General features: G+C 43.9%; 1 protein-coding gene across 1 annotated transcript in view; it reads left to right on the top strand.

Annotated features, from left to right (window-relative positions):
- Positions 1-26,757, top strand: part of KIF6 (kinesin family member 6) — a 215,962-nt gene that overhangs the window by 141,025 nt on the left and 48,180 nt on the right. Inside the window, exon 15 of the mRNA XM_054162516.1 lies at positions 2,901-2,956. Within this exon, the coding sequence (XP_054018491.1) occupies positions 2,901-2,956 (56 nt within the window). The remainder of the gene's footprint in view (positions 1-2,900; positions 2,957-26,757) is intronic.

The raw sequence follows: 26,757 nt of genomic DNA, 5'->3' as shown, positions 1-26,757 counted from the left end.
ATGGGTGGAGTCCAATAACATGAGATTGAACACATCCAAGTGCCGGATTCTGCACATTGGCCACAATAACCCCATGCAGTGCTGCAGGCAGGGGTCAGAGTGGCTGGAGAGCAGCCAGACAGAGAGGGACCTGGGGATATTTGTTGATGGTAGGCTGAACATGAGCCAGCAGTGTGCCCAGGCAGCCAAGAGGGCCAATGGCATCCTGGCCTGTATGAGGAACAGTGTGGCCAGCAGGAGCAGGGAAGTCATTGTGCCCCTGTACCCAGCACTGGTTTAGGAAGGATGTTGACTTGCTGGAACATGTCCAGAGAAGGGCAACAAAGTTGGTGAGGTGTTTGGAGCACAAGCCCTGTGAGGAGAGGCTGACGGAGCTGGGGTTGCTTAGCCTGGAGAAGAGGAGACTCAGGGGTGACCTTATTCCTGTCTACAACTACCTGAAGGGAGGTTGTAGCCAGGTGGAGGTTGGTCTCTTCTCCCAGGCAATCAGTACCAGAACAAGAGGACACAGTCTCAGGCTGTGCTAGGGGAGGTTTAGGCTGGATGTTGGGAAGAAGTTCTACACAGAGAGTGTGGTTGTCCATTGGAATGTGCTGCCGAGGGAGGTGGTGGAGTCACCGTCATTGGAGGTGTTCAGAAGGAGACTTGATAGGGTGCTTGGTGCCATGGTTTAGTTGATTAGGGGGTGTTGGGTGATAGGTTGGACGCAATGATCTTGAAGGTCTCTTCCAACCTGGTTTATTCTGTTCTATTCTAATGTCCTACAATAACTGTTACACTGCAGAAAAGCATGCTTTTACATTTTTAAACTGTTATTATTTAGACTATTACAATGGAGATTTCCTTGACCAAGCCTCAGTTCTCTCAAACTCTGCAGTTTTTGCCATTGGACATTGAATTGACTGCAATGATTTTTACAGCACAAAATGCTTGTGTGGTGGTTTAGGCTGGGTGCTGGCCCAGATGCCGCTGCACAGACCACACCTGGGAGGTCCCAAGGGGTGGGCCCGGCCTAGCCCAGAGGGGGTGGTCACAGGAAACCAGGTATTCCATTTCCCATAATGCCCTGCTCCTCTATAATACATCAGCACGGGGTTTTCACTCTCTCTTTTTTGCCTAGGTAAAACGTCGTGAGTCGCCTCCCTTGGGCCTGCCCAGGCCCAAGGCTGGGCTGGGGGGAGAGAAAGAATCCTAGGGGGTTTTGGGTGTACCCCTAGGTGGGGATGGGACGTTCTTAGGTATGGTCTGGGATTTCTCTCTTTTGTCACAGTGCCTGTGGTTCTCTGTAAAACTTTCATTGTTGTTTTTTATTGTTTTCCCATTTAAACTTTCCATCACTTTTGCAATCCGTTTGCCTGAGTTGTTATTTCTGCCCGTGGTGGGGAGGGGGTTTGCCCCAACCCATTACAGCTTGGCATCTGCAAATGTAACGTGTATGTCATTTGCCTTAAACAGATTTATATAGTGGTAAGTTAAATGAATATAGAAGAATAAGTATGACAGCAACTGCTGTAACAGACCAGAAAACTGAGAGAAATGAATTTTTTAAATGAGGAAGAAAAAAAAAAAGGCAAAAAGATAAAAACTAAACTTTTGATCACTAGAATATTTTTACATACCATGTGAAGATTTTATTATTTGAATGTAAAGAAGTGGTCTGTGGAGTAATTCAGAAACATACCTGGTAGGAATTTCACATCTAAACCCCCCACATTTCCAGTATTGATTTGAGATTAAGCTGTTTGCATACTACAAAAGTGGAGTTCACAAAGCCTGATCTATTGTCCTCCATCCTTCTCAGCCTGCTTCTTGCTTGCTGTTTCATAGAATCAATAAGTTTAGAAGAGACTTCAAAGATCATCAAGTCCAACCTGTCACCCATCACCTCATGACTACTAAACCATGGCTTCAAGTGCCACGTCCAATCCCTTTTTGGACACCTCCAGGGATGGTGACTCCACCACCTCCCTGGGCAGCCCACTCCAATGGCTAACAACTCTTTCTGTGAAGAACTTTCTCCTCACCTCAAGCCTAAACTTCCCCTGGTGCAGTTTGAGACTGTGTTCTCTTGCTCTGGTGCTAATTGCCTGGGAGAAGAGACCAACCCCCTCCTGGCTACAACCTCTCTTCAGGTAGTTGTAGAGAGCAATAAGGTCTCCCCTGAGACTCCTCCAGGCTAAGCAACCCCAGCTCCCTCAGCCTCTTCTCATAGGGCTTATGCTCAAGGCCTCTCCCCAGCCTCATTGCCATTCTCTGGACCCGTTCAAGAGCCTCAATATCCTTCTTAAATTGAGGGGCCCAGAACTGGACACAGTACTCAAGGTCCCTTGTATATCTTCCTATAAGTGGCTTTGATTTATATCAGTAATGAAGCAATAGCTGAGTATCATCTGAAAGTCAGAATAACTTTTTCTTTTCCTTAGTGACTGGGATGTACATTTTCAGACAGCGCAATCAGTGGTCATCAGCAGTATGCAAATTACAGGCTGAAATTTGAAAATTCCTGATAAGCAGGAATTCTAGTGCTTTCAAACATTTTCTTTTGATTTTGTATAGCTATGTTTTCTTTTCCTTTTATATAGCTGTATGTTAAAATAGTGCAACTAATGTAGAATATTTGAATTAGTAATCTGAATATTTAACAGAAGTGTTAGATTTGAAATAACATGATGTTTATAACTTTAAAAAGTCAAATCCATTTGTAAGCCTTTCTGTGTCACTGTTTCTTTTAGAAATAGATTCTTTTTCACAAGACAATATTTTCTGATAGAAGTATTTTTCAATCTAATTTTACTTGCAAGTGAAAATTTGGCCTGAGTAATTCTGTATTTTATTGTGCACAAGTAGTTTACCTAGTTGTTGTTTAGAATAATTTTCTGCTGTTATGCTTACATTTACAGGTTTGCTGAAGCTAAACACCTTGGAGAAAAATTAAATGAAGTGAGAAATAGAATAAGTGAGTACATTTTACTTTCATTTTGGCTTTTTACTGAGGAAATCACAGCAGACAATATGGGAAGAAAGTGTAGTTTCCAAAAGACAGGAGACAATGCGTTAACATGCATTGGGGAAGGTCCTACCTCACCAACCTGATCTCCTTGTATGATCAGGTGACTGCCTGGTGGATGTGGGCAAGGCTGTGGATGTAGTCTACCTGGACTTCAGCAAGGCCTTTGACACCATCCCTACAGCAAACTCCTGGCCAAGCTGTCAGTCCCTGGCTTGGACAGAAGCATTCTGAGCTGGGTTAGGAATTGGCTGGAGGGCTGAGCCTAAAGAGTGGTGGTGAATGGTGCCACATCCAGCTGGTAGCCAGGCACTAGTGGTGTCCGCCAGGCATCAGTGCTGCGCCCCATCCTGTTCAATATCTTTATTGACAATCTGGGTGAGGGGATTGAGTCCAACATTAGTAAGTTTGCAGGCAACACAAAGTTGGGAGCAGGTGTTGATCTGTTAGAGGGTAAGAGGACTCTGCAACTCTTGACAGGCTGGACAGATGGGCAGAGTACAACAGGATGGCATTTAACAAGTCCAAGTGTTGCACTTTGGCCACAACTACCCCATGCAGAGCTACAGACTGGGGACAGAGTAGCTGGACAGTGGCCAGGCAGAAAGGGACCTGGGGGTACTGGTTGATAGTAGGCTGAACATGAGCCAGCAGTGTACCCAGGTGGCCAAGAAGGCCAATGGCATCCTGGCCTGCATCAGGAATAGTGTGGCCAGCAGGAGGGAAGCCATTGTGCCCCTGTACTCAGCACTGGTTAGGCCACACCTTGAGTCCTGTGTCCAGTTCTGGGCTCCTCAACTTAAGGAGGACATTGAGACTCTTCAATGTGTCCAGAGAAGGGCAACAAAGCTGGGGAGGGGTTTGGAGCACAGCCCTGTGAGGAGAAACTGTGGGAGCTGGGATTGTTTAGCCTGGAGAAGAGGAGGCTGAGGGGAGACCTTATTGCTGTCTATGACTACCTGAAGGAAGGTTGCAGACAGGTGGGGGTTGGTCTCTTCTCCCAGGCAACCAGCACCAGAACAAGAGGACACAGTCTCAAGCTGTGCCAGGGGAAGTTTAGGCTGGATGTTAGGAAGAAGCTCTTCACAGAGAGAGTTGTTGGCCATTGGAATGTGCTGCCCAGGGAGGTGGTGGAGTCATCACCCCTGGAGGTGTTTTTAAAAAAAAAGAAAACAATTGCTTGTGGCACTTAGAGCCATGGTTTAGTTGTCAGGTGGTGTTGAGTAATAGGTTGGACTTGATGATCTCTGAGGTCTTTTCCAACCTGGTTGATTCTGTGATTTCAGGTTGTGGTATACACTGATTAAGGATTGTACTCATCTATAAATTTATATTGTTTTTCTTGTTGAATTACCTCTCTGGACTCCCTTTCTGTAGATCAATTAGTAGCAGCTTGGTTGTTTTTTTCTCAGTTTTATGCTTTAGAGCCCAAACAGCATATGCTTGATTTCCAATTTCTGATTGTTCAAAGCCAAAAATCACCCATACATGCCCTTTACCCCAAGCTAGGTCTTACCTGATCCTCCTCGCAGCCTTTGCTGTCTGTATTCCTATTCAGTTCCTGAGTTCAGTCAATTACAATCCTCTGGCTTCTTTCCTAGAAATTACTATTCAGACTCGCTATCAGATGTGAAACACAATTTTGTCCTCAACCCCTGAAGTCTTTTTAGATCAAGTCTGTGTCCTGCTGTATGCGCTATTTTGGGTGAACCATTTCTTTCAGACATAGGCTGTGAGGGACTAAATTTAAAGGTAATGTGGCCTCTCCTTCAAGTGGTATATACCTTGCTCTCAGTTTCTATCTTCTTTCTTTTCTGGTGGTACCAGCATAGACTTGGACAATGAAGTCATTATCATCACTTTTTATCTTATAAGAGCAGCTGACTTCTGGGAAAGGACAAAAATCTCATGGCACTTCTGACAAGCACTCTGTATTTTCACTATAGCTGTAATTACATTTTCTGTGGTCATGAACGGTAACTACTGCCAGATTCCCCTCCCTATCACTTTCAGGCATAACACAAGTCTCTCAGAGATGTTGTGCAGTATATATAAGATTATGGCAGCTGTGCGGAAAGCCTCAGCCATGCTGGCACTGTGTTCTCAAACCACAGCACAAAGGACATTTGGAAGGGATCCAGAACCAGAGAAATCAGGTGCTGAGCCCTACTGCAGCAGTGTCCTGAACACCGGGTTCTTTCTATAACAGACAACAGTTGAATTAGCCCACCTTCTTTCAGTAGGCTCATTTGTCACCTTTGGACTCACCAGAACATAAATGTCACTATGGAACTTGTGCATGGATATCCACAAATTGCCCCATGCAAGTGGAATTTCAATATCTACTTTGCAACTGTGGATCATTCCATATAAGCTCACTTAAATTCTGCCAAATAAGGTTCTTTTATTCCCTGGCAAACTTGGAAAATCGGGTTAAACCTACTGTGGAGGACAATGTCAAGCATTAGGAAGCATCCTCAAGGTGAATAATGTCTGTAGCTTTTGGGCAGTAGCATGCACAGTTGTGAACACACACCATTACATTAGGATACAACCTCTTTCTCTCTGCTGCCATCTTGAAGTCCACATTGTCCTAATTTACTTTTGTCTCCTAGACTTACTCATCTGAGATAAGCCTGTGAGATTTCTTGGCCTAAATGAGGTAGAGCCAAAATTGGGTCTTGCTGTCAAACTTCTTGCTGAAGTTGAAATCCATTTTTGAAGCAGGTATAATGAACACCAGCAACCACACACAAGCAGCTTTCTTAGTTCCTGTGGCTGTGCTGTTTGAAGACAGGAGCCTAGCAGCCACCTTAAATACACCCAACATCCTTTGCAAATGTCTTAGGGGAAGAACAAATATTAGGAGGGTGTGGGAGACAGTACAAGAACTGGTGGAGCACATGCAAGTCCAGAAGGTACCACTCATAGTGTCATGTTGGAACAGGATTTATGTGGTCTGCAAGTCCCTTGAGATCAACAGGTTAGTCTACTGTGGCTACTCTCAGAAGTAATGTAACAAAGCAATGCAGATGTAGTCTCTCAAGACTTTCTTTCCATGGATCCCAGCAAAATCTAAAAGAGATCCTAAATCTGAAATCACTGTGGGTTTCTTGCCAGTAAGTTAGGCAGAACTAGACTATGGATTTTGCTGCAATTAAAAACATCTGCTTCAAATTGTAGTTTAGATTAAGTTCTTCAATTTTAGAAGTGAAACAGAAGGTGTATTTGGGGAACATGAACAATACAAAGCTAGGAGGAAGTGTTGATCTGCCTGAGGGTAGGAAGTCTCTGCAAAGAGACCTGGAACAAGCTGGATCAATGGGCCAAGGCCATTTCCATGAAATTCAACAAGGCCAAGTGCCGAATCCTGCACTTTGCTCACAACTGTCCTGGAAGAGGCATTACCAAGACAGCTAAATCTGTTTTGAGCCACTGCCCCTTTCTCCTCCCTCTCTGTTACAGGGTTCAGATTGAGGTCGAGGACCCTAACAGGCAGGCGCCAGTAAGGCTGCCTGGAGAGGAGTGGAAGCTGAAGCCAATCCCCAAGCCTCACGTTTCAGAGACATGACTGCACGTGTCAGACACCATGAGAGAAGGTGTGTGCAGTTTACTCACCACATGAACATTTTGAATTGCTTGGTGGGATTTGAATGGCTAATGTGCCATTGGGCCATTCAGCTTTCAAAAAGGGTATATATAGGGGAAGACCTCATATACCTTTCGTTCACTCCTTACACTCATAGCTTGCATGCTATCCTCTCTTATCTCTCTCCCCTCTTCGTTAATGGGATTTGAGGCAGCAACAAGCACCCTACTTACTCCTCTCTTCAGGGCAATTAGCTTCTTTTGTTTTAGCGGCATCGTGCTCGAGTTGGGCCTCCACTGCAGCAGCCTGCTTTCTCATTTCCTCTCAATCTGTGGATACTGCCCTTTGGACTATAACTATGAACTCAAACCATCTCCTCATTCAGCAAAGGTTTTGGTAGTTAGCAGCTCGTCGGTTTGTGAGTAAATATGCTATCTTCCCTGGTTATTTCTGAGGTTTATAGCTTGTTACCTCTTAGTTAGCTCTGTTGTGAACTCGATGGTGGTTTGTCTACGCCACCCGAGGTAGTATTGCTGTTTGATTTCGCGCATATAGGGAGATTCCAGTTTGTTCCTCTGTATTCCAAGTTCTGATTGTTCTAGACTGTTACTCTACTGTTTACTAGCCTTCTACCATGTGTAAGCAACCCATCATCGACTGGGCATAAAATTGGCTCAGGAAAACCATTTTAGATAATAAATAATATTCATATTTTATCATATTTCCGGCAATAAATTTCTATAACTAAAACAACAACAACCCCATGCAGCACGGTAGATTTAGATTGGATATTAGAAGAAACTTCTTTACTGAAAGAGTTACTAAATACTGGAATGGGCTTTTCAGGGAGGTGGTTGAATTCCCATCCCTGGAGGTATTTGAAAGAATAGAATAGAATAGAATAGAATAGAATAGAATAGAATAGAATAGAATAGAATAGAATAGAATAGAATAGAATTAACCAGGTTGGAAGAGACCTTCGAGATCATCATGTCCAACCTATCATCCAACACTACCCAATCAACTAAACCATACAACCAAGCATCCTGTCAAGCCTCGCCCTGAACACCCCCAGCGACGGCGACCCCACCACCTCCTCAGGCAGCCCATTCCAGTGGGCAATCACTCTCTCTGTGTAAAACTTCCTCCTAACCTCCAGCCTAAATGCACAGATGCAGTGCTAAGGATCATGGTTAGTGCCTGACTTGTTAGGTAGATAATGATTGGACTCAATGATCTTAAAGATCTTTTCCAACTGAAATGATTCTATGATCTGAGTGCATATTCATGTGCATATGTAACCTAAAAACCCAAACTGATCCCTTGAATTAAAGAAGCAGCTGTTATAACAAGCCAGTAGTATTGTGCTGAACATTAACAAAGCATGTGTGCCTTCTGTAGGAATTTTTAATACCTCACAAAACACATGAGTATTTAAAAGCTCCTTCAAGAACCAACGCAGAAATGTCTCCATAGTTCAGAGAAAAATGACACATTTCAATTTTGGTTTGGTATATAAAGTTACAAGTAATTTTCAAATTGAGCATTAATTTCATTACTCTTATTTCAGTAGTAAAATGGAAAAATACTCTCTGCATTTAGTTCATGCTGTAAGCCTGTTATATAAGCAAGGGATACCATCCATGTTGTATCCTTTTATATCTGTCCATATGCTGATCTATACAGATTCTGAAGATGTACACTGTTTTGTGGATGTTTTTTAAGCATTGATGTTTAAGGCTTAAGAGTGATCTTACTTTGCCCGGGTGGCCAAGAAGGCCAATGGCATCCTGGCCTGTATGAGGAATAGTGTGGCCAGCAGGAGCAGGGAAGTCACTGTGCCCTTGATTCCTGTGTCCAGTACTGAGCTCCTCAATTTAAGAACAACATTGAGACTCTTGAACGTGTCCAGAGAAGGGCAACGAGGCTGAGGAGAGGCCTCAAGCACAAGCCCTATGAGGAGAGGCTGAAGGACCTGGGATTGTTTAGCCTGAGAAGAGGAGGCTCAGGGGAGACCTCATTGCTGTCTACAACTACCTGAAGGGAGATTGTAGCCAGGAGGGGACTGGTCTCTTCTTCCAGGCAACCAGCACCAGAACAAGAAGACACAGTCTCAAGCTGCACCAGGGGAGGTTTAGGCTGGATGTTAGGAAGAGTTTCTTCATAGAAAGAGTGATTGGCCATTGGAATGTGCTGCCCAGGGAGGTGGAGGAGACACCATCCCTGGAGGTGTTTAGGAAGAGACTGGATGGGGTGCTTGGTTGCATGGTTTAGTTGATTAGATAGTGTTGGGAGATAGGTTGGACTTTATCTCAAAGGTCTCTTCCAACCTAGTTTATTCTATACTGTACAGTCCTTCCTTCAATTCTTTCTGTAGAACTTCATGCAGAATGTGATATATAAACACTATATAACACAACATAAACACTGTATTATTCATCTGTCCTTTTCTCCTGTCCAGCCTTATTTTGATCATAGTTGTTAAGAAATCCAAACTGTCTAACATTTATTCAATCTTTGCATCCAGTCTGAAACTTTCTCCCTTATTTAGCTTAGTCAAAGCAATTACACTGCTTTATATAGTATAGCAGCCTGAGCCAGTTCTCATTTGTGTCTCAGCATAGCATGCATACTCAGAAGACCATTAAAGATACTAAGTAAGGTTAATAACATGCCAATTTTTTTACTGAAAATGTGATAGATGAGTTATCTATGGCCTGCAATTGGATCTTTAATTTACTTCTGTTGTTTTGCTTTCTTTATACATTCCTGGCTGTCATCTTGAATAGACTAGAATAAGCCAGGTTGAAAGAGACCTTTGAGATCGAGTCCAACCTATCATCCAACCCACCTAATCAACTAAACCATGCAACCAAGCACCCTATCAAGTCTCCTCCTCCAGTGATGGCGACTCCACCACCTCCCTGGGCAGCCCATTCCAATTGGCAATCACTCTCTCTGTGTAGAATTTCCTCCTAACATCCAGTCTGAACCTCCCCTGTGCACAATCAAGAACAGGTCCCACTGAGAACAGTTTCTGTTATTTCTAAGTGACAACTAATAATACAAAACTATGCACCACAGAAGCCACAGACCTCATTTCATAGAGCTTGGTCATATTTTGACCTAATGACAGCAGCTGTCTGTAGCTCTTATGTCATAAATGCCTATTGATTTTGGCTTTGAAAAGATTAGTGTTTTGAAGTGGAAAGTACACCAAATATTCCAACCCCTTCTCAATTACACTAGCATTTCCAAACCATGTTAGGGCTGGGGAAAAAAAGAAAAGTTTTGCAGTATGGTAGGGTTTTGCTGATATTATTATTTACATGAAAAATTTGAGGAAAGCAGTGTCTAGATTTAAGCTGGAGCTTAAGTGTGGAGTGACTACAATATCAGAAATCAGGCATTGGGGCTAGCATGCTTCTTTGCAGCTATACCAGATATTCCTGGTTTCTCTTTGCTTCTGTGTTTAATAGCACTGCAGAGAGGTTTTAAATTTCTTTTTATGGAAAATAATGTGGTTGCGGCGGCCCTGTTTGCCGCGGCGGAGGTGTGGTGGCCCGGTTTGCCGCGGCGGAGGTGTGGCGGCCCGGTTTGCCACGGCGGAGGTTGCGGCGGCCCGGTTTGCCGCGGCGGAGGTGTGGTGGCCCGGTTTGCCGCGGCGGAGGTGTGGCGGCCCGGTTTGCCACGGCGGAGGTTGCGGCGGCCCGGTTTGCCGCGGCGGAGGTGTGGTGGCCCGGTTTGCCGCAGCGGAGGTGTGGCGGCCCGGTTTGCCACGGCGGAGGTTGCGGCGGCCCGGTTTGCCGCGGCGGAGGTTGCAGCGGCCCGGTTTGCCGCGGCGGAGGTTGCGGCGGCCCGGTTTGCCGCGGTGGAGGTGTGGTGGCCCAGTTTACCACCTCATCACACAAATCTTCCTATTGGCACAAATAAAGGGGCAGGTTTGGTGCAACCATTCCTTTGAGTGGCACTTATTTTTGAAAGTCAATATACTGCATAAATACACCATCAAAACGCAGAGAAATTAAGTATGGATTTTGAACATCTCTGGATTTGTTTCTGTGGACTAGTCAGAATTGTTTACATATGACTGAAGATTGTACCCAAGGACACTAAGAAGGCAAATACAGAAAAGCCACGGGAGGAAAACTGGAAGAAATAATTAAAAGGTCAGGGAACTAATGAGAGGTCTGCACGCAGCATAGGAGAAGTGAAAAGTGGTCCAGCACTGACATACAAATATTTTTGCCTTTCTAGTCCAGCATTGAGAACTTTAAAAATGTGTATTTCACTGGCTAATGAATGGTGAACAACTCTCTGTGAAGAACTTTCTCCTCATCTCGAGCTTAAACTTCCCCTGGTGCAGTTTGAGACTGTGTCCTCTTGTTCTGATGCTGGTTGCTTTAGAGAAGAGACCAACCCCCTCTGGTTTATTTTCTTGTAGAAAAAGCATACTGTGCCACTGCAAGTGGGTTTGTAATGCATCCTTTCCAGAAAGGTATGGTCTCTAACAAGAACTGGAAATAATTTTGGTACTACTGAAAAAAGATTTTGTGAAGGAAATTTCATACTAAACCAAGGATTTTATTTTGGAATAGTGACATCATAGAATTTGATGCTAAACCAAGGATATTATTTCAAAATAGTGAGACTATAGAATTTGATGCTCAAGCCAAGGATTTTATTTCAGAATATTGAAGGTACAGAACTCCTGCTTGAAAAAAGTTGAGTGTGCCTAGCACACTGTCTTAGGTCACTCTGGGCTGGCTGCCAGGGATCTATCCAGCGGTTCTGTTACTCTTCTTCCTCAGTGGAAGTGGGGGGCGGGGGGAAGGTAAGAAGAAAAAGCTCATGTGCTAAGATAAAGATAGGGAGATCACTCATCATCACAGGAAAAACAGAATCAAGTTGGAGAAAATTAATTGGATTTATTGCTACTTGAAATAAAGCTGGATGATAAGAAACAAAAGACATAACCTCTGAAGGTTCTCTCCTTATCAGGGGTTCGCAGGAGTTTTATTTCTAGGATGCTGTTACCAACAAGGCAGTTTTATACCACTACCTAAAATGATCTGTGAAAGATTTCTGTCAGTAGGAAGTGTACGTCAGAACAAACTGCAAGACACTAAATAATAACAAAAAAAGGTCCAACTGCTACTGCGTTGATCATACAGCAAATTAGACTTCAAGGAATTAGAAACAGTTTTCATTGCTAATTGATCAGATATATTCATTCAGAATTAAGTGACTATAAATCTTGCCTATCTACAAGAATGTGCTATGTGTTAGAAGCATTTGGTATTAGTAAAAAATCACAGAATCACCAAGATCAAAGATCATCAAGTCCAGCCTGTCACCACAGACCTCATGACTAAACCATTGCACCAAGTGCCATGTCCAATCCCCTCTTGAACACCTCCAGGGATGGTGACTCCACCAACTCCCTGGGCAGCACATTCCAATGGTGAACAACTCTCTGTGAAGAACTTTCTCCTCACCTCGAGCTTAAACTTCCCCTGGTGCAGTTTGAGACTGTGTCCTCTTGTTCTGATGCTGGTTGCTTGAGAGAAGAGACCAGCCCCCTCCTGGCTACAACCTCCCTTCAAGTAGTTGTAGACAGCAATAAGGTCTCCCCTGAGCCTCCTCTTCTCCAGGCTAAACAACCCCAGCTCCCTCAGCCTCTCCTCGTAGGGCTTGTGCTCAAGGCCTCTCCCCAACCTCATTGCTCTTCTCTGGACATGTTCAAGAGTCTCAATATCCTTCTTAAATTGAGGGGCCCAGAACTGGACACAGGACTCGAGGTGTGGCCTAACCAGTGCTGAGTACAGGGGCACAATGACTTCCCTGCTCCTGCTGGCCACAATATTCTTGATGCAGGCCAGGATGCCATTGGCCTTCTTGGCCACCTGGGCACACTGCTGGCTCATGTTTAGGCTTCCAGTTCATCCCTATTTGAGTACTTGGGTGCATTTATACCACTATTAGATTGAGTCTTTTTTCCTAAATGAAAAAAAAAAAAAAAAAAAAAAAAAAAAACAACCAAACTAAATGCTATTTAATACTCAAAGGGAAGCAGCTGTTGTTTTCATTCTGTCTAGAAATCAGCTAACATGATTGAAGCTAGGAGAAGGAAGGACAAACTTATGTGGGAGTAATATCTGTGTGGGGAAACAGGAACTTTCAGAATGAAAAAGGGTAGGTGGGTGAAGTGTGTGCACGTGATGTTGATGATGCAGCCATACACGCAGGAATGCTGAGATGTTGCCTGGCTCTGCTTCTTTTCTGGCTTTTATTTCAGTGTACAAGCCAATAGGGTACCAAAACCAATCACAGTCATTGGTGAGGGCACGTCCTAGTATTGCAAAGCAAATGTATTGGATAGTCTTGATTTAATTTACTTGAAAATTATTCAGGTTTTCCTTACTTATCACAGTTAATGGAGTGCTACACTGAAATGATGAGGACTGGAGGAGAGTGAGGACAAGACTGCAGTGCTCAAGGGTAGTATCGATTCTGATTCACTGCTGGTATTTCTGTAAATGTAAAGTAGATGTTAGATCTAATCAGCATCTAAACAATGTAAAACTTGATTTTATAATCACCTTTTTCTCTACATGCAAGACTCTGTACTGGTTGATAGTGGGCTGAACATAAGCCAGAAGTGTGCCCAGGTGGCCAAGAAGGCCAATGGTATCCTGGCCTGGATCAGGAACAGTGGAGCCAGTGGGAGCAGGGAAGTACTCTGCCCCTCTACTCAGCACTGGTTAGGCCACACTTCGAGTCCTGTGTCCAGTTCTGGTTCCCTCAGTTTAGGAAAGATGTTGAGTTGTTGGAAGGTGTCCAGAGAAGGGCAACAAAGATGGGGAGGGGTTTGGAGCATAAGCCCTATGAGGAGAGGCTGAGGAAGCTGGGATTGTTTAGCCTGGAGAAGAGGAGGCTGAGGAGAGACCTTATTGCTGTCTACAACTACCAGAAGGGAGATTGTAGCCCAGTGGGGGTTGGTCTCTTCTCCCGGGCAACCACCACCAGAACAAGAGGACACAGCCTCAAGCTGTGCCAGGGGAGGTTTAGGCTGGATTTTAGGCAGAAGTTCTTCACAGAAAGAGAATGTGCTGCCCAGGGAGGTGGTGAAGTCACCATCACTGGAAGTGTTTAGGAAGAGAGTGGATGGGGCACTTAATGCCATGGTTTAGTTGATCAGATGGTGTTGGGTAATGGGTTGGACTCAATGATCTCGAAGGTCTTTTCCAACCTGGCTAATTCTACTCTACACATAGTTATTAATTTATTTTTTTTATGGCCACTCTACCTTCCCATGGATATAAGCCAAACAGGCCTACTTTTAAACACTGAATTAAAAATATTTCATGAATGTTTTCTCTTTACTTATGCGCAACTTTATGATGGGAACTGGTAGCAACCTTTTTGCATAGATATGAAATGAAATAAAATTAACTCTTGCAGGCAGAGGAGGTCTGAGAGCATTCTGTTGGCTCTGTTGTTTATCTATGGCTTATCAGCTTCATGTGCATGCAGTAAATTACTTTGACAAAGGAGAATCAGTTAGTTAAGAACTAGAATCCCAAGGCTGATCCTTGTAATGTTGTACCTATTGTAGGCCATGGTTATAGGGGCTGAAAGAATTGATGAAAGTCACATATGAGCAAACTCCATTTTTAAAACTTGTTGAGGAAGTATCTGTACTTAAGTATAGAAGTTTTCTGCTGAAGAAAGGTGTAATGGGTTGGGGCAGGTCCCCTCCCCACCACAGGCAGAAATAACGACTCAGGCAAACGGATTGCAAAAGTGATGGAAAGGTTAAATAGGAAAACAACAGAAAACAACAATAAACAACAATGAAAGTTTTACAGAGACCCACAAGCACCGTGACAAAGAGAGAGATCCCAGAACATACCCAAGAACATCCCATCCCCACCTGGGGGTACACCCAAACCCCCCCAGGGCTCTTTCTCCCCCCCCCAACCCAGCCTTGGGCCTGAGCAGGCCCAAGGGAGGTGGCTCACGCCATGTTACCTAGGCAGCAGCAGGGGACGAAAGAGGAAGTGAAGACCCCGCATGGCCTTTTTATAGGGGTGCAGGGCATTATGGGAATGGAATACCTGGTCCCTGTGACCACCCCCTGGGCTGGGCCCACCCCTTGGGACCTCCCAGGTGTGGCCTGCGCAGTGGCATCTGGGCCAGCACCCAGCCTAAACCACCACAAAAGGTTTCATGCTTTGCTTGGAACCTAAATGAAACAAAAAAGCTGTGATCATTTGCTATATGAAAAGAAATCTTATCAAAATCAGTGAGTTGCTTTCATGAAGCTCAGTACTGTTTGTAGTATTAGATATTGATTTCATGTTAATATAACTGTTCTGACTCAGAGACGTTAGCTTATTAGACTTATTTCAGACAAGAAGGAAGTGAAGCTATAATAAGGGAGAAATTACTGTGCTTGGGAATGCATTCCATTCTTCAGTGTAATATTCTGAGATACTTATTCTTGTGTGGAAATAAATATTGAGACTTTAAAGCTGCTGATTAGTATAGTTCACTGTTCTAATTTGATTCCAGAAAGTATCAAGTATTTACACAGACTTATATCGGACACACATGCCTAGTGAATTTTACTGGAAATGACTCGTGCAGAAGAAAAAGGGCAAAGACTGGGCTTAAAAGGGGATTGAGAAACTCCAAGAAGAAAGGTTACATTCCACAGGAAAATCTGCTTCAAATGAGATGTAAATGACTCATAAATAAATTATTCAGTATGCAGATTTAATGAACAGATATCTCAATAACATCATTTCACAGCGTTCCATTCTTCAGGTAGCTTGATATGAATTGCTGTTCTCAGCAGAGGCCTGTTATGTTCATGGAACTTGAAGTCTTGAAATGCTCACTAGATTAAAACTTGAGCTGAGGTCAGTTTGAGTTCTTCGTGTTTAAAGATTGAAAAGAACATTCCACATTTGGCTTTATTGTTGTTTCAGTTGCTAGAAGGCTACAGCCATTAGATATAGTTGTTTTAAGCAGATAAATAATACCATTAATACTGTGAAATATATTACCATACAGTCCAAGCTGCCCCCTTGAACTGCAGTCACCAAGCTTTGTTACCACTAAGGAGACAATGTTGAGAGCAATCCATGTGTGCTCAGCCAGTCACTTTGAAACTGTGCTGTATATAAAAGGTGATTGCCACTAAATATTTTCTCATTTCTAGCCTTTAGGAATCATACAAAAGGTACAACTGTGGTCTTTCAAGAGCTTTTTCTTATTTCTCAAGTAAGTGTTTCCCCCTATGGAAGTGTTGTATCCTACCCTTAAACACTACACTGATCTCTATGTCCCCAGAGATGTAATTTGCTCAGGATATGTTGAGTATGTGCAACTGGGCACTCATGCAGCACAAGCTGTGCAACCTACCATATTCTGTAGGTGTCAAAAGTATTGTGTACCCAAATGACTTCTACAAAGCCTGCTCAGTGTTATTATGCATGCATTCTGCATAGGCAATCATTTGTATGTCCAGGATTTCTGGCTGCCTGTAAGCTGCTGCCTTAGCTGGACTGTTCAGTACCTGAGGATTCCACAGCCAAATCAGTGATCTAGAACAAGGTGAAGCAATAGCTTACCATGAGAAGTAGATTTGACAAGTACACATTTGTGTAGAATCATAGAAGCAATAAGGTTGGAAAAGACCTCAAAGATGATTAAGTCCAACCTGTCTCCCAAGACCTCATGACTACTAAACCATGGCACCAAGTGCCACATCCAATCCCCACTTGAACACCTCCTGGGACAGTGACTCCACCACCTCCTGGGACAGCCCATTCCAATGGCTAACAACTCTCTCTGTGAAGGACTTTCTCCTCACCTGGAGCCTAAATCTCCCCTGGTGCAGTTTGAGACTGTGTCCTCTTGTTCTGATGCTGATTGCCTGGGAGAAGAGACCAACCCCCTCCTGGCTACAACCTCCCTTCAAGTAGTTGTAGACAGCAGTAAGACTGGAAGCACTTTAAAAAAGAGATAGCTTGCATCCAACTTCTCCATTTCTGCTCTAGCTTGGGGATATGTATGAAAATAAATACACTTAGTCTCCACTGATTTCTTCTCTCGTAGGAAGCTACTTGCATGTTGCAGATGTTCTCTGCCACTTAGCAGCCAATTGTGTTTGGTCAGGACACAACATTTGTGTCAGATAAAGGAAAACAAAAAGCACTTGAGTCCTGTGTCCAGTTCTGGGCCCCTCAGTTTAGGAAAGATGTTGACTTGCTGGAACATGTCCAGAGAAGGGCAACAAAGCTGGGGAGGGGTTTGGAGCACAAGCCCTATGAGGAGAGGCTGAGGGAGCTGGGGTTGCTTAGCCTGGAGAAGGGGAGGCTCAGATGAGACCTTCTTACTCTCTACAACTACCTGAAGGGAGGTTGTAGCCAGGTGGGGGTTGGTCTCTTCTCCCAGGCAACCAACACCAGAGCAAGAGGACACAGTCTCAAGCTGTGCCAGGGGAGGTTTTAGGCTTGTTGTTAGGAAGACATTCTTCCCAGGAAGAGTGATTGGGCATTGGAATGTGCTGCCCAGGGAGGTGGTGGAGTCACCATCACTGAAAGTGTTTAGGAAGAGACTGGATGGGGTGCTTGGTGCCATGGTTTAGATGGTGTTGGGTGATAGGTTGGACTCAATGCTCTTGAAAGTCTTTTCCAACCTGGTTGATTCCTGTCTATTCTATTCTGTTTCTGCCATATTTACCCTTGGGTAACAATGTTGTTTACTCCTGGGGGATGTCACGACTAATGTAACAGAGCACATCAGCTCTACAAAACCTGCAGCCATCTGTGAGAAAACAGAAGAGAAAACAAGCTGTGGGGACAAACAGTCCCCTAGATGTAATTTCCCAGCTGGGATGTTATTCAATGTGGCCCAGCGCCTAGAAGCCCAAGTCTGTTTCTGATCTGCAGGTCAGTTTCAAAGCAATTTTGTAATAAATGAGGCATGTTTGTGTGTCCACCAAAAATAGCAGTAGCTGGTAAAGCTGAAGTCCTTCAAAATGGCTGACACAGTCTTCGGATTCTTTCTACTTAATTTCTTGGCCTGATTGTTTTGCAACCTAATGCTGAGAAAACATAGTTCTTGTGTGTTAGTTTTGGATAAATATTTGATCATCTGTCATTATGACTGCACTTTTGGAATCCATTTTTTAAATGCTGCATTTTTATTTTTGGAAGCATGGAACTGAAAGCTCAGAAAAAAACAGCTGAGTTTCTGCTGATTTTATTTTCTTAACCACCTTGTCACCATCTGCAGTTTTTTGGTTTTTTTGTTGGGTTTGTTGTTTTGGTTTGGGGGTTTTGTTTTTCAGAAATGGGATTTACTTTGCTTTGCCTGATGCTGCATCTTTTTCTGTTTGGTTGTAACTCTTCCCATTGTGACTACTTTCTTTCTTCATCGTGAAATATAACTTCCTTTCACACTGATTCTGTTAAGTGTGTTGTCAAGCTGCACCAGGGGAGGTTCAGACTGGATGTTAGGAAGAAGTTCTACACAGAGAGAGTGATTGCCCATTGGAATGTGGAGCCCGGGGAGGTGGTGGGGTCACCATCATTGGAGGTGTTTAGGAGGAGACTTGATAGGGTGCTTGGTGCCATGGTTTAGTTGATTAGGTGGTGTTGGATGATGGGTTGGACACGATGATCTTGAAGGTCTGGTCTATTCTATTCTAATGCCCAAATCACTTCTGTGCCATACAAATCATGCCAGTTTAGCCAGGGATCTGTGGAGTATTGTATAAAAGTGCTGTGATCTCTCGCAGCATCTTTCATAAGATTTCCCTCAAACTGCTGTAATGCAGAAGAGATGTCAAGCATTTCACACAAGCCTGGCAGAGAACTAAAGAATGGTAAACAGTGCTACCATCTTGGGGCAGACTTAGTGCTGTGATGAAAGGTTCCACAAACTATTTTATTGTTCGAGGAACAGCCAGTTGGCTCATAATATAAAGCAGAGAGCGATATGACCTTTTATTTTCTTGCTAGCATTTCAGTGAAAAGTTCATGTTTAATGAGTTTTCGTTTTGTTTCTTCACAGTGTTGATGGTGAGTCAGGGTAATGAATTTAACTGCCCTGTTTATAATCAGCAAATTGCATTTTTGATTTACATTAAAATTTTTGCTTAGAATGGCAGAAGTCAGAATGTGAGTGGGGTTTACATTGTGCTGAAGTAGTGCAGTTATGTTCGCTTGGTGTAGTTCTTAACACCCTAAGACTAAGCAATGAATAATAAAGTAACACTTTTAGCTGCATGTAAGTGCCCAGAAGTCTGATAGTAAAATGTGCTAACAAGAAGGAAAAACAGACAAGGAATATAAGCTCTATTATAATGGGTCTGTAAAGCATTACTGTTCCTTTCTGAAATCAAGAAACAATCTATCTTTGATATACTTGCTGTAGGTAATGTAAGCTCTTACCTCACTTCAGACATACCACCTAGACCAATGGCAGCTGTAACAGAGATGTCTGTTCTGCCACTGCTCCAGCACAAGGTCATACTGGGGCAGACAGAAGGAAAGATATAATTTCCAAGTCTCAGTCAGTCCTTAGCTGGCATAGGATTTATCTTCCCTGCTCTGTTAAAGATGAGACTGACAAAGGAACCTGGCAGCCCTAGCAGCTTTCTGGCAGCCTTCTTCCTTTTTCTCTTTCTCCCTAGAAGAAGGTGGTGCCATCTTCAGTAATATAAAATCATCTTTGTAGCAATGCTCAAGAAACTCACTTTGGCAGGTCTTTTGGCTTCAGGGTGCAATGCATATGTTTATGCCAGTGCTAAATATTGTCCATTGTTTCAGCTAACATATGTTTGTTTTTACTTTTAAACAATAGGCAATGCCCTTGGGTGACAGTGCATAGGCTGAATGGATCCTTAGAATGAGAAAACATGATTGTCAAATGGCATATTCAGAAAATACCCAACTAAATAAATTCATCTGAACTACTCTGTGATGCTCCCCTGATGTGCTATTCTTTAAACACAGGAACCTTACTAGTGCAACGGTCACTCCAGGCCTAAGATGTTAATGTTTTCTTTGGATTTGTGCTGGAATCTACATATGTAGGAAACATTTCCCTTTTTCTAGTTATTGCTAAAGATGTTCTGTGCTTTAGAAACAGAAGTATTTTCAAGGGGGAAAGTTATGCTCAGGGAGAAACAACATAAACACTTTTGCACTTTTTTCACTTTTTTTTCTTTTTTTTTTTTTTTTATTCTCCATAAACACTGCATCAGGAACAGTGTGGCCAGCAGGAGCAGGGAAGTCATTCTGCCCCTGTGCACCACACTGGTTAGGCCACACCTTGAGTACTGTGTCCAGTTCTGGGCCCCTCAATTTAAGAAGGACATTGAGACTCTTGTACATGTCCAGAGAACAATGAGGCTGAGGAGAAGCCTCAAGCACAAGCTCCATGAGGAGAGGCTGAGGGAGCTGGGGTTGCTTAGCCTGGAGATGAGGAAGCTCAGGGGAGACCTTATTGCTGTCTACAACTACCTGTAGGGAGCTTGTAGCCAGGTGGGGGCTGGTCTCTTCTCCCAGGCAATCAGCACCAGAACAAGAGGACATAGCCTTAAGCTGTGCCAGGGGAAGTTTAGGCTTGAGGTGAGGAGAAAGTTCTTCACAGAGAGAGTGATTCACCACTGGAATGTGCTGCCCAGGGGGGTGGTGGATTCACCATCCCTGGAGGTGTTCAAAAAGGGATTGGACATGGCACTTGAAGCCATGGTTTAGCTAGTCATCAGGTGTTGGGTGACAGATTGAACTTGATGATCTCAGGGATCTTTTCCAACTTCATTGATTCTATGTGTAGTGTACATGGAATTAGTTTGCATTTTCAGTTGCTGAGCCATTGAAGAAGCTGTCTTAGTCTTACCCACATAAATTAATATATACTTTATCTTGAGAGGAAGCTACTTCCAATTTTACTGGGATATTAATACGTGTCTAACACTTAAAAAGCCATTTCTCAATATGTATTACAAGTAAATGAACTTTTACAATATCATACACCTGTTTTCACTCTGACCTTTTTGCCATCACCCTGAAACCTTGAGATGCCCTCAAAATATGGCAGCATACCTGAGCAGCTCCAGCCCCATTTATTGGGGTATTTTTTTGTTTGGTTTGGTTTATGTTCTGTTTGTTTATCATTATTTTTAATCTTGTGTTACATCTATTAGATTCCTAATATCAGTCCAAGTATGTCTCATCTGACCAGAATTCATGCAGCAGTATAAGCTCAATTCCAGGGCAGTTTCTTGGGTAAGACAGCAAAGTTTTTAAAGATTGTGAAATGGAAATATATGATGAGGCATGGAACTCTATATTTAATTTTCTGTTAGGCAGCCCTGTCCAGAAAAAAATATCACTACATGAAATGGACATCAAAATCATTCCACAGAAATTACAAACCCATGAAGGCAGTATTATAAAAGAACATAATGGCTTCCACCATCTACTTGACTGTGGTCAGTCTTTGTTTAAACTGACAACAATGTATTGTTTTAAAATACTTGTTTGGGGTAAAATTCTTTGACACTCCTTGTTTGAGCTTTCAGGCCCTTCATTTATTTCTTAGGCTTAAATTTGGACATTAGGAGAGAAAAAAAGAAAATGGCATGAGATTTAACACATCCAAGTGCCGGGTTCTGCACATTGGCCACAGCAACCCCATGCAGAGCTACAGGCTGGGGTCAGAGTGGCTGGAGAGCAGTCAGGCTGAGAGGGACCTGGGGGTGCTGGTTGACGGTAGACTTAACATGAGCCTGCAGTGTGCCCAGGCAGCCAGGAGGGCCAATGGCATCCTGGCCTGCATCAGGAACAGTGTGGCCAGCAGGAGCAGGGAGGTCATTGTGCCCCTGTACACTGCACTGGTTAGGCCGCACCTTGAGTCCTGTGTCCAGTTCTGGGCCCCTCAGTTTAGGAAGGAGGTTGACTTGCTGGAGCGTGTCCAGAAAAGGGCAACAAGGTTGGTGAGGGGCTTGGAGCACAAGCCCTATGAGGAGAGACTGAGGGAGCTGGGGTTGCTTAGTCTGGAGAAGAGGAGACTCAGGGGTGACCTTATTGCTCTCTACAACTACCTGAAGGGGGGTTGTAGTGAGGCAGAGGTTGGTCTCTTCTCCCAGGCAACCAGTACCAGAACAAGAGGACACAGTCTCAGGCTGCACCAGGGGAGGTTTAGGCTGGAGGTTAGGAGGAAGTTTTACACAGAGAGAGTGATTGCTCACTGGAATGGGCTGCCTGAGGAGGTGGTGGGGTCGCCATCGCTGGGGGTGTTCAGGGCGAGGCTTGACAGGATGCTTGGTTGTATGGTTTAGTTGATTGGGTAGTGTTGGATGATAGGTTGGACATGATGATCTCGAAGGTCTCTTCCAACCTGGTTAATTCTATTCTATTCTATTCTAAAAAAAGGAGGAGGAGTTGTATACAAGGCTGTCCCTCTGACTTTCTTTTCCTTATTCTTTCTCTTCATATTAATTTCTCAGAAATCACAGAATCACCAAGGTTAGAAGAGACCTCAAAGATCATCAAGTCCAACCTGTCACCACAGACCTCATGACTAAACCATGGCACCAAGTGCCACGTCCAATCCCCTCTTGACCACCTCCAGGGATGGTGACTCCACCACCTCCCTGGGCAGCACATTCCAATGGCTAACAACTCTCTCAGTGAAGAACTTTCTCCTTATAATCAAGAGATAAGCTGCATTTAGTCATATGAGAATCCAGAGCACCAAATTCCCAGATTGTGATTCTGTATCCATCTGGCATTGCTTTTCAGCCATGCTTTTTTGGGACAACTTAATGTTAAATTCATGAACAAATAAATGTGATAAACAATAGAGCAATGGTTTCCAGATGTGCATCATTTCTGTCTCTTTTCCAGCATAGGAAAAGGAGATAGATACACAGAATATTTATTAGCTTTGGGTAATACTTAAAATAGCACAACCACCCCCCACACCCAAATATTCACCTTAATTTCTGAAATAAAACAAACTGCCTTTCTACTGCTTTATTAACTGATCTGCCTATTTCCTACCCATTTCGATTCCACAAATGATGTGACCTTTTGATTAAATTTGTCTAAAATTGCCTAGGCAGCCTTGATTTCAACTTAAAAAAGAACCCTATCTGGGTAGTAGCAGCCAGTCTTGGAATGGCAGAATAAAGTTCTGAGCATTTGATTCTAAATTCAGTAAGCATCCAGGTCACAGAATTGTGTCCTACAGAATTGTTAGGGTTAGAAGAGACCTCAAAGATCATCAAGTCCAACCTGTCACCCAACACCTCATGACTAAACCATGGCACCAAGTGCCACGTCCAATCCCTTCTTGAACACCTCCAGGGATGGTGACTCCACCACCTTCCTGGGCAGCCCATTCCGATGGCTAACAGCAGGGACACCTCACACTAGGTCAGGTTGCTTAAAGCCATATCTGGCCTGGCCTTAAAACCTTACAGGGTTGGGGCTTCTACCACCTCCCTGAGCAACCTCTTCCAATGTCTCACCAACCTCATGGTGAAGAATTTTTTTTTGAACATCCAATCTGAATCTACCCACTTCTAGTTTTCCTCCATTCCTCCTAGTGCTAGCACTATCCAACATCTTAAAAAGTCCCTCACCAGCTTTCTTGTAGGTCCCCTTCAGATACTGGAAGGCCACAATAAGGTCTCCCTGAAGTCTTCTCTTCTCCAGACTGAACAACCCGAACTATCTCAGTCTGTCTCCATAGGAGAGGTGCTCCAGCCTTCTGATCATCCTCATGGACCTTCTCTGGACATGTTCCATCATGTCTATATCTCTCCTGTAATAGGGGCTCCAGAACTGCGTGCAGTACTCAAGGTGGGGTCTCACTAGAGGGGGAGAATCACCTCCTTTGACCTTCTGGCCACACTTCTCTTGATGCAACCCAGGCTTTCTGGGCTGCAGGTGCACACTGGTGGCTCATGTTGAACTTCTTCTCCAAGCCCTTTTCTTCAGGGCTTCTCTAATGACAGTCACTGCCCAGCCTATATTGATGCTTGGGATTGCTTGTCACAGCTTAGATTGCCAATATGATCATGCTGAGATGCCAAACTGTGCTGGAGCAGCCAGAACATAGGCTACCCATTCTGCTGTGAAGGCAACCCTTGACAGGGGACCTAGGAAAGAATGGAAGGGAGAGGAGAAAGGAAAGCTAATAAAACTTTGAACTGCTGCAGATGTTCCTTCAGTGAACAAAAGGCAGAAATCTGATGCAGCAGACTGAGTTGCTGGAACATGTCCAGAGAAGGGTAACAAAGCTGCTGAGGGGTTTGGAGCAGAAGCCCTATGAGGAGAGGCTGAGGGAGCTGGGGTTGCTTAGCCTGGAGAAGAGGAGGCTCAGGGGAGACCTTATGGCCCTTTACAACTACCTGAAGGGAGGTTGTAGCCAGGTGGGGATTGGTCTCTTCTCCCAGACAATCAGCACCAGAACAAGAGGACACAGTCTCAAGCTGCACCAGGGGAGGTTTAGACTGGATATTAGGAAGAAGATCTTTACAGAAAGAGAGATTGGCCATTGGAATGTGCTGCTCAGGGAGGTGGTGGAGTCACTGTCCCTGGAGGTGTTCAAGAGGGGATTGGACGTGGCACTTGGTGCCACGGTCTAGTCATGAGGTCTGTGGAGACAGGTTGGACTTGATGATCTTTGAGGCCTCTTCCAACCTTAGTGATACTGTGATACCGTCACTGGAGGTGTTTAAGAAGAGACTGGATGAAGCACTTAGTGCCATGGTTTAGTTGATTAGATGATGTTGGGTGATGGGTTAGACTTGATGATCTCAAAGATCTTTTCCAACCTGGTTAATTCTATCCTACTTTACAATATATTACCTCAAGTATCATCATTATTATATTTTTAATGCTGACAAGGGCTGTACTTCATACCTTGAAAAATGCGTATGCTCGAGTCAGGAGGCTTTGAGTGCTGCAACAGTGGTTTTTCTTTCCTGATGCCTTCAAGGACCTTCTGAAAGTTGCAACTTGTCATGGGGGTTTGGCCAAATATGGATCCCAAAGTAAAGCATTTGCTTCTGAAGTAATGTAGAACTAGGGTACTACAGCAGACTACTTTACCTCTGCACACTGCCCTAATAAAGCTGATTGATTGACACATTTCTGCCAGTGGAAGAGGGCAAAGGTTGCAAAGCAAAGTCAGAACTGGCCCCAAATATTTCTCTGGGTTAGAGAAACGCTGAACAATGTGACTGCTCTTAGTGCTACAGAATTCTGAGTTAGGAGAGAATTGTGGGGTTTTATTTAATGACTTTTCTTGTCCTGTACTTTTTATCAGAGGTTGTGTTCTCACACAATTTCAGCATGATATTTTCAGACTTACCTAACAATTCTGGTAAGATTTCCAATAACTCTCTCTGCTTAAGTATTTTCCATTTGATACATTGCTGTATTTGAATACCTCCACTTGGTTTCAATGACTCCTACTTTCAGAAATTCTTTGTAAGCTGTTACAACTCTATCCTCAATCTCAGTTAAAAACATATGCCTACAAGGGTCATAGAAGTTATGTGATGACTCTCCTCTGTCTCTGAAAGCCTGTCATAGTGATTATTTGCTGAGTGTATGTGAGAGACTAAATCTTGTCTCTCCTGATGTGACTCAATAAAGATAAGATTGGAACGACTCTTGGGAAGATGCATAGATAAAGATTGCTCACCAGACTGCAGTTGTCCTGTAAATGGGCAGAGGCCACTGCCATCAATACTCTCTGGAATATGCATATTCACCACCTGGACTTGTACCTAAAAACTGCATGAAAGATCTGAGCAACTACTGGCTCAGGAGAAGGAAAAGGCCTGGACAATGCTGCTGAGAAGGAAAACACAAGAGAAGGAAAAGCCCGGGGCGATGCTGCTCTGAAGAAAAACAGAGAGAATACCAGGAGAGAAAAATGACAAAGACATCACCATGGAGCCTGGAAGAAGCAGACCAAGAGGAACCCTCTCTCCATGTCCAAAGTTCCACCTGCTGCAATTTGTGGAGCTGAAGAGGCTGCTCAGAGGACAGCACAGCCAACAAGGATGACCTCTCCTCCACGCCAAAGCTGCAGCACCCTTCCAAAGCTGCAGCATCCTTCCTCCACAGACCCAAACTGTCTTGGGGGGTGAGGGGTGTGCTAATATAATTCCTTTCCTCTTCTCTCTCCCTCTTCTCTCTCTCCCTATTTTCTCTCTCTCCCTATTTTCTCTCTCCCCTTCTGTTCCATCCACTTTATTCTGTTAATAAATAGCCTTGTTGGTGATATTTTGGCCTTATTTATGCCTCTGATTTCATAACATGGGAATATTCAAAAGAACGGAGTCTCTTTCCCTCTCTGGACTGAGACAGTGTACAGATTTAATTTGTGCTCCTTTCTCAAGACTCTTTATCGGATTCAAGTGGATGCACACTACTTTATGAATCAAATTTAATAGATGCAGAGTCTTGAGCAGGTTTTCATAGCTGGGTGATAGATCGCGCTCAAGTGCGTACATAGAGAGGTGTTGCGTTATGAACAACCCCATGTATTTCCTCTCATGGTTTAACCCAAACCAGCAACTAAGCCCTACACAGCTGCTCACTGTCTCCCTGCCCAGTGGGATAGGGGAGAGAATCAGAAGGGTCAAAGTGAGAAAACTCCTGGGTTGAGATAAATAACCAGTTTAATAGGTAAAGCAAATGCCGTGCTGGCAAAGCAGAACAAGTAATTTCTTCTCTGCTTCCCATCAGTAGGCAGGTGTTCAATCATATCCAGGAAAGCAGGGCTCCATCATGCATAACTGACTTGAGAAGACAAATGTCATCACTCCAGTTTTCCCCTCCTTCCTTCTTGTTCCCCTTGGATTTTTTTGCTAAGCATGACACGCTGTGATCTGGAATATTCCCTTGATCAATTGGAGTCAGTTGGCCCAGCTGTATCCCCTCCCAACTTTTTGTGCACCCCCAGCCTACTCACTGATGGACTCATGTGAGTAAAAAAATTTAAAACCAACAACAGCAGCAACAAAACCCCACACTTGGAACATATACCATTATTAGGGACCCAAAATGCCCTGGAGGATGAGGTCCAGGTGTCAGGGTGCATTCCTGGA

This window comes from Dryobates pubescens, chromosome 6 (assembly GCF_014839835.1).
Source record: "Dryobates pubescens isolate bDryPub1 chromosome 6, bDryPub1.pri, whole genome shotgun sequence".
Taxonomy (NCBI): Eukaryota; Metazoa; Chordata; class Aves; order Piciformes; family Picidae; genus Dryobates; species Dryobates pubescens.
Note: the sequence above shows the minus strand (reverse complement) of the source record. Positions and strands in the feature narration are given on the sequence as shown.